This window comes from Zonotrichia albicollis, chromosome Z, assembly GCF_047830755.1.
Source record: "Zonotrichia albicollis isolate bZonAlb1 chromosome Z, bZonAlb1.hap1, whole genome shotgun sequence".
Lineage (NCBI taxonomy): Eukaryota > Metazoa > Chordata > Aves > Passeriformes > Passerellidae > Zonotrichia > Zonotrichia albicollis.
The window spans coordinates 45989584-45996744 of NC_133860.1; the positions used below are offsets into that span (position 1 = coordinate 45989584).

Below are 7161 nucleotides of genomic sequence, written 5' to 3' on the forward strand. Positions count from 1 at the left end.
CCTGCAACTACAAGGAAATGGAACATGTGGTCAAAATAATCAGCAAGCTGAGTCAGTGTCAAGTGGGATTTCAAGTGGCAAAATATTCTTCCTCTACAGCTTTGTACCATGAATCCCATTTTATTATTGTTGGATGTTACAAGGAAGCTGGTGGAACTCTTCATTAGTAGCAGTAGAAATAAGGGGTTCAAACTAAAAGAGGGAGAATTTAGGATAGATATTGAGGAAGAAATTGTTCTCTATGAGGTGAGACTCTGGAACAGATTGCCTAGAGAAGCTGTGGATGCCCCATCCCTGGCAGTATTAAAGGCCAAAGTTGGATGGGGCTCTGAACAACTTCATCCAGGGGAAGGGGTCTCTGCCTATGTCGGGGGGGATGGAACTGGGTGATCTTTAGAGTCCCTTCCAACAAAAGCCATCCTATGATTCTATATTCATTATTTTGACAGAGGAACAATAATTTGGCAACACTTAGTATAATTACATTTTATTGAAATATTGAAGTTCTTCTTAAAGTGTTACAAAGATATAATACATTCGTAATATAAGTGTAAAGGCTCAACATTAAAATGAAAAGACTTAGTAAAAAATATAGATTAGAAGTTACTGCAGCAAAACAAACTCATTGCAATTACATTTATGTTTTGTTTGTTTTGTTGGTTTTGGGTTTTTTTTAAAGAAAACCAGCTATATTGACTGGCACATATAGACAAGATAAAATACAGCAAGTGTTTTCTTCCTCCATGAAGTAATCAATCAAGTAGTACTGCAACAAACACTGATTTCATGCATAAGTGTAGAGAGGATTTTAAACTCTGCATATAGTACTAATTTCAGCTTTTGTACACCCCCATTTGCAACACATTCCTGCCAAACCCAGAGACTCCCGTTTTCTTCTGGGATACCTGGCCCAAAGGTAGCTGCTTGATTCCACAGGATTTGCATTTCCTTTTCCCCCTCTGTCCTTCTGAACAGCTTCCTCTACCTGGCGAACAAGCTTTTTCAAGTCACCTGCCACAGGTACATATTCATTATAGTAATTTAAACTATACAAGTCCTTAAACGTCTCCCATCCAAGAAATGGGCTGCTTCTCTGCAGCTGCTCCACTTCAGGATCCAAAACTGATTGCAGGTTGAAGCTTCCCAGTAGTTTGTTACTTGCTGTTTGTGCAGAATCTGTTTTAAAGAGAAAACTTATCTTAAATTCAGACTGTAGGAGCATCAAAAGGATTACACAGCTCTAACAAACAGCCACAAAACCCATTAAGTTTTAAATGGAACACTATTATGTAGGAGAACTGCCCCAGTACTTGAGAGTCTCCCCACCATGATTTACTTGTAGCTTACTTTTAGCAGAATCTGTGTTTTAAAGTCTATACACCTCTTGTTAGACATGCAGAATGCACAGAAACAACTGTAACTGAAGTAAAGGCATCCTGTCACAACTGCAGTTTTATTGATGGAGAAGTCTCAATTTTTCCACAGAAACAGAATTTTGTTGTAAAGGCACGTATCCAGAAACACCACAGAGTTGTGTCTTGTTGGATGCATTAGATCACACCCCTCCTCTCCTGTGCACAATCACACAAAGTAGCATCATGTGAAGAACAAATGTAGAAAGGACTAAATAAGCAAAGATTGTATGTAAACTGAGTCCTAGATTGCATTTTTCTATAGCTATTTTAAACTGATGCTTTCCTCTCATTTCCTTCATTTCTCAAGGCATATCAGGGGCTTGCAGAATTTACTTATGAAACATTCTTCATCTCACTGACTAAAGTGTGCTCAAAAATAAAGCCCTACTTCCTTTCACCTTACACTGTTTCTCCTGATTTTACTTCTGCAAGGCAAGTGGCATTGCTTACTTCAGCTAATGTGAAGAAAAACATCTTCAATTCCTAATTTTAAAAGAATCCGAAACAAGTCTTTGTCTTGTGATCTTAATGCTGTTAATACACTTTTTTGTTTCAGAAAGCTGAAAGAACATGAGAATATCCAGCAACTTTTGTATTTACTTAAATATGGCTAATTAGTATATAGAACTAACTTTCAGATAGAACAGCAGCCTGAGTATGTGCAAAAATAAAAGTTGCTGTAGTTACTTTAGTAATTAGACAGTGACTCCCATTTAATAGTCTTTTGGGGTGAAGTCTTCTAGTTAGACTTCATGCAGCATAGCAGAGGCTCCTTAGTGACTGCTGTTCACAAAAAGGAAAGCAAAATTTGCGGGGAAATGACATAACTCCCACAGAGGCTGCATGTAAGTAATTTGGTTTAATTACAAAGGTTACTTTTATCTTTTACTCAACCTGTTGGAGAAAAAAAGTGGCAAAAATTCCCAGAATACTGGCTTCATTTGCTGCCTGAAGTCTTAGGTTATTTCACTAAAGTGTGTATAATCAGAAGAAAAGAATCTCTTCCATTGCACGTTTTAGTCATAACTACAACTTCTGTCCTTTTAAAAAACGTTATTTTTCAGTATTCAAAATACAAACATAAATTAATCACTTAAAATTACTGTTACATTTAGCACAGCTTGAGAGCACAGCCCAAAGACTGTAACCCGGAGCACCAGAGTGCACGCTCCCCAGCGTGCCGACTCTCCGATGCAGGGAAGCACCGGGGAGCGGTAACATGGGCGCGATGCCCCGTCCGTGCGCTCCCGCGCATCCCGGCAGCTCCGACGGGCAGCGCGGCGCCAGGGCTCCCGTCCGGAGGGAAACCCCGCCGGGAGCCCCACTTCGTTCCGCCGCCCCGGCAATTACGGAGCCTTGGGAAGGGAGAGAGGCCATAGCGACAAGCATTCCCTACCGCTCCCCAGGGCGCAACAGACCTGCCTACGCGGCCAAGAGAGGGGAGAAGAGGGATTTTGCGGGATTTTGTAGCAGAAGCTCCTCTGCGGCCGGCAGCCCTGCGCAGCATCTCCGAACTGACCAAAAACTTTGCGGATTATCCCTGCAAATAATGCCCCAGCGCCTGCCGTCCCCTTCCCTTTGAATCTCAGGGCGTCCTTCCAAAAGTCTCGGAAATGCCAACTAGGATCTAGAGAGAAAGCGAGAGAGGGACGGGGACCTTCCCTCAACGGCTCAGGGCGGGAGGAGCCAGAGGCGCTGCGGGGCGCTCACCCTTCCCCATTCCCTCCCGTTCTCTCCATCCCCCCTCGCAGCCCGTGGCTCGGCGGCGAGCGAAGAGCCTCGACAGCCGCCTGGCGCTTGCTCGCTCCTGGGACACTCACCGGCCGCGGGCGCCGGCTCCACCGCCAGCAGGGAGAGCCGCTTCCAGCGGGACCCGCCGCAGGTGAAGATGACGGCGCGGATGAACTCGCGGCCGCACAGTTTCACCCCGTACCCGTCCCCCTCGCCCGCGGGCAGCACGGCGCCAGGGTACCCCGGGGGTGCCGCGCACAGCAGTGCCACGGCGGCGCACAGCACTCGCAGCTTGGCCATCCCCATCGCGCCGTCGTGTCCCGCGGGCGCGTTCCCAGCAGACCCGACGGCCGCCACAACGCCCCCGACCGCGGCGCCCAGCCCAGCCCCGCCGCTGCCCGCCGCCCGCCTTTTATGCGCTGTGAGCGGCGCTGAGTCACCGCCCCGGCCCCGGCCCCGGCCCCGGCCCCGGCCCCCTCCCCTTCCCCGGTGCAGCGCTGTCGTCTCCCGCCGCGCCGTCCCTGTGCCTGCAACAGCCGTCGAGGAGCCCTCGGGCAGCGTTTTGCCCTCTTTCTGCCCTTGCTAGCTGTCCCGGCTCTTCACGCCGCCGTGCCTCACCTTCGGCCTCCCTTCTCGGGTTCCCGGCCCTCACCTACCCGGAGACGCCCCGGCTCTGGGCCTCAGCCGGCTCTGGGCCTGTTTGTGGCCAGGTAGCAGTGCCGATGCCCTTTCGTGTTGCTTTGAAAACGTGAAAAACTTAATTTCGACTGTTTTTTCCATGGTAGGTGTAGAATCTCCATAACTACGTCTGTGTCCTAAAAATGTTGTCTTGACATAAAAAGACAGAAACAAGTGAAGTAAAAGAAATGCCCTTTTAAGGAAGTGGGGGGATTGAAGGGGGATTTCAAAGCCTGGGTTCCTCTCAGGTTTGTTGTACTGGAGGCCTGAGTTCATCCAAGTGTCAGAGATACCCTGGCTCCAGTGTGGGAATCCTAGAGATTTGGAGCTCCACATCTGTGTGTTTCCTGAAGAGCCCAGCAGGCTCTTGCTGACAAGAGTGGTGGTCTTTGGACTCCACGCAGAGCTATGCACCCTGTGCAAGTAAACTTTACTTCTGGATTTGTTTGTTGGCTTTGTTGTTATTTGGTTTTTTTCCCCAGTACGACAGGACAAGAAGTGGTTGCTGTCATCTTTTATGCTGTGAAGAACCAGAAAAGTTCATCTCTCTTAGAATCCTTTGAAGCTGTTGTCTGTAGATCCTTTCATGCGAAGGCTATGCTTTCAGTCCCTTGAGTATTGTTGGCTTATAAAAACCTCTCAAAACTCAATCCTGAAGGAGAGCACAGAGAAGACATACATCTGCAGAGTAGTGTACAAAGGTGTATGATTCACTTGTGCTGGCAGAGAAGTTACAGACTCTACTCTCCTTTTCAAGGAGGACTTGCGTGTTTTACTCTGATCTGGATCTAGAACAAAGCTATGCAGGGCTACAATAGTGAGCAAAGTTGTGTTTAACCTGAGCCAGCCACCATGCCCCATGCAGCTGCTCACTAATTCCTGCATTAATGTGACTGGGGAAAGACTTAGAAAAGTGAGAAAAGTCACGGCAGTTTAATAGAGAAAGCAAAACCTGCACACGAAAGCAAAGAAAAATAGGAATTGATTCAGTGCTTCCTGTGGGCAGACAGGCATTCAGCCATCTTGGGAAGACAAATGCCGTGGCTCCAAATGCCATGGCTTCTTTCTCCTTCTTCCATTTCCCCCCACTTCATATACCAGCATGATATCCCTTTAGTAATTTTGGGTCATCTGTCCTGGCTGTATCTCCTCACAAGCACCCTGGTCCCCTCACCAGTGTGGCAGTACCAAAAGCAGAAAGGGCCTTGGCTCTTATCTGTTCAGCAATAACAAAAACATCTCCTTATTATTAACCATGTCTTCAGCATAAATCCAAAACACAGATCAATACTAGCCACCGAAAAAATTAAAATCTACCTCAGCCAAATAAAAAATCAAAATCTTCCCCAGCCAAAACTTGGACAGTTTTCTTTTTGGTCCAGTCTTAAGTGTTTAAACAGTAGTACCTCTTCAACAGTAGGCACCATTATCCAGAGTGTTGCTAGGATGCAATCTGCAGGAGTCTGCTAATCTGAAATTCCCGAAGAACAAAATCTTGATCTGTTCCTCCCTCAGCTGAAGTCATACCTGCTATATTGTTACAGACAGAAGTTGTGCAGGAGTGATTACAACTTGAATTTTGAGAGCAGTACCTTGATTTTGTTGGTCTCGTGGACTTTTTCTGAAAATACCGTCACATCAGGTGGACTTCTGCATGGACTTTAAGTAGTCTTCTAGACAAAATATTTGTTTTCAGTGTCTGAAAAGCTGTAGTAATGTGAAAAAGCACTACCAGGACAAGGCATGAAGGATGGTACCTCCTGAGTGACTAGAAAAACTACTATTCAAAACAAAACATGCAGAAGAAGATGTAATGTAAATTTAACAAATCTGAAGTAACTATATGACTTCCTAATGTTTGTTTTATAAAGAAGAAAAAACAATAGCAGAACAAAGAAACTAATTTCCATTCATGATCCATAGGATGCTTCAAGGCAAGTACATCCAGTGTATTGGCTCAATGCGAGTACTTTTTATCTTTTAATTTCTTAAAAAAAGGTAAAGATAATTGCACTACTTCTCTCCTTGTACCAATTTATTAATCTGTTGAGCAATAGCAAAGTTTATAGTAGGTAAAGGAGGTTTCATGTAAACTGGGGGCTAAATAAAAAAATATATCCTTTAACAATATCTCAGTAGCCTTGAATACCTTGAATTAAAGCCTTATTCCCATGACTTACAAATGTCAGACAAAGAAAATCAGGAGTAAGACAACAACTTACTGATTTCATTAGACATTTTCCAGAGACTCTATTTCAAATTCATGCAATTCACTGTTGCAAGGACAGCTTAGCTTTTGTAAGCTGTCCAAACATGAATTTACAGCATTTCTAAAGTTTGCTTAGTACCGTACAGGATTCTGCAACAAATGGGAAATACCATTTCATCAATGTTATTGATGAACAAGCATGAGCGTTATCCAGTTACCTTCAATAGAGGATTGTGCAGTTTAGAAAACAGTTCAATCTTAAGAAAGCTCATAATTGAAAAAGTTAAGAAATCCATGCATTTTTGCATAATGAAGTCCAAGGCTGATTAAGAAAATTAATAGTAATGCAGAAACAATCTTGTTTTTATACATCCACATAAGTGCTTTCCCCTTCTTTTAAAAGCAGTGACATGGAGTCAGCAATAAAATAACTCCAAAGCACGTAGGAAGGAGCTGTGATTTTCAACTTTCCTTATTGTAAGGAAGGGGCCCAAACTGGACTCTCCAAAGCGACTTTGCTTGTTTCTCCTCAATGCTCATACGTACTATCACAACCAGATAAACAAGAGTGAGGTGGAGGGACTTGTGGCTTGCAGGTGGCATGTGCTTCCTGGGGTTCATACCTATAATTAGGACACAAACAGCTTACTTTGGGCATCCTAATCATGACTGACTTCTCCCTTTTCCAGAACAATCCTGCTCCAAATGATACTGATTCAGGATATATGGCTCTCAGACGTAATAACCAGAAAAACCCAACAGAATTAGGGTGGTAAAAGAGTAGTGCCTTCAGGCCAGAACAGGCTCCCCCTGGAATTGCTCTCCTTTTTTTCCCCAGTGATTCATGGAAACAAAGACAGTTGTTGTGATATATTAAAGTAAGTCTAACAGCTGAGACCAGTTGAGCACAAATGACAGAAAGGAGCAGGATGTTTTAGGCACTTTATTTATTTCTGTAACAAATATGATGAATGTGGGCAACTTGTGCTGTAAACATGTATTTCCCCAAAGTAAACCTTGTCACTGCTAAGCCCCTGTTTTCTTTCACGGTCCTCTGAAGGAAGTTATACCATTCAATTATTCTGTATCTGTCACTGTGTCATAGATTTGACTGCACACAGCACATGC

General features: G+C 44.4%; 1 protein-coding gene across 1 annotated transcript; it reads right to left on the reverse strand.

Moving 5' to 3' along the window:
* Positions 1–471: 471 nt before the first annotated feature.
* On the reverse strand, positions 472–3545 carry LOC102075183 (relaxin-3). The gene is made up of 2 exons (XM_005488163.4): positions 3236–3545; positions 472–1176 (listed from the first exon to the last, which is right to left on the reverse strand). Exons 1-2 carry the CDS (start codon positions 3450–3452, stop codon positions 809–811), a joined length of 585 nt encoding a protein of 194 aa, XP_005488220.1. The 5' UTR covers positions 3453–3545; the 3' UTR covers positions 472–808.
* Between the last annotated feature and the right edge of the window lie 3616 nt (positions 3546–7161).

What these genes read in the sequence shown, in the direction of transcription:
- LOC102075183 (XM_005488163.4), bottom strand. Translation starts at nt 3,452, where the DNA reads ATGGGGATGGCCAAGCTGCGAGTGCTGTGCGCCGCCGTGGCACTGCTG. An exon ending in GGAGCCGGCGCCCGCGGCCG is followed by an intron (nt 1,177 to 3,235) that starts GTGAGTGTCCCA and finishes TCTTTAAAACAG; the next exon opens with ATTCTGCACAAACAGCAAGT.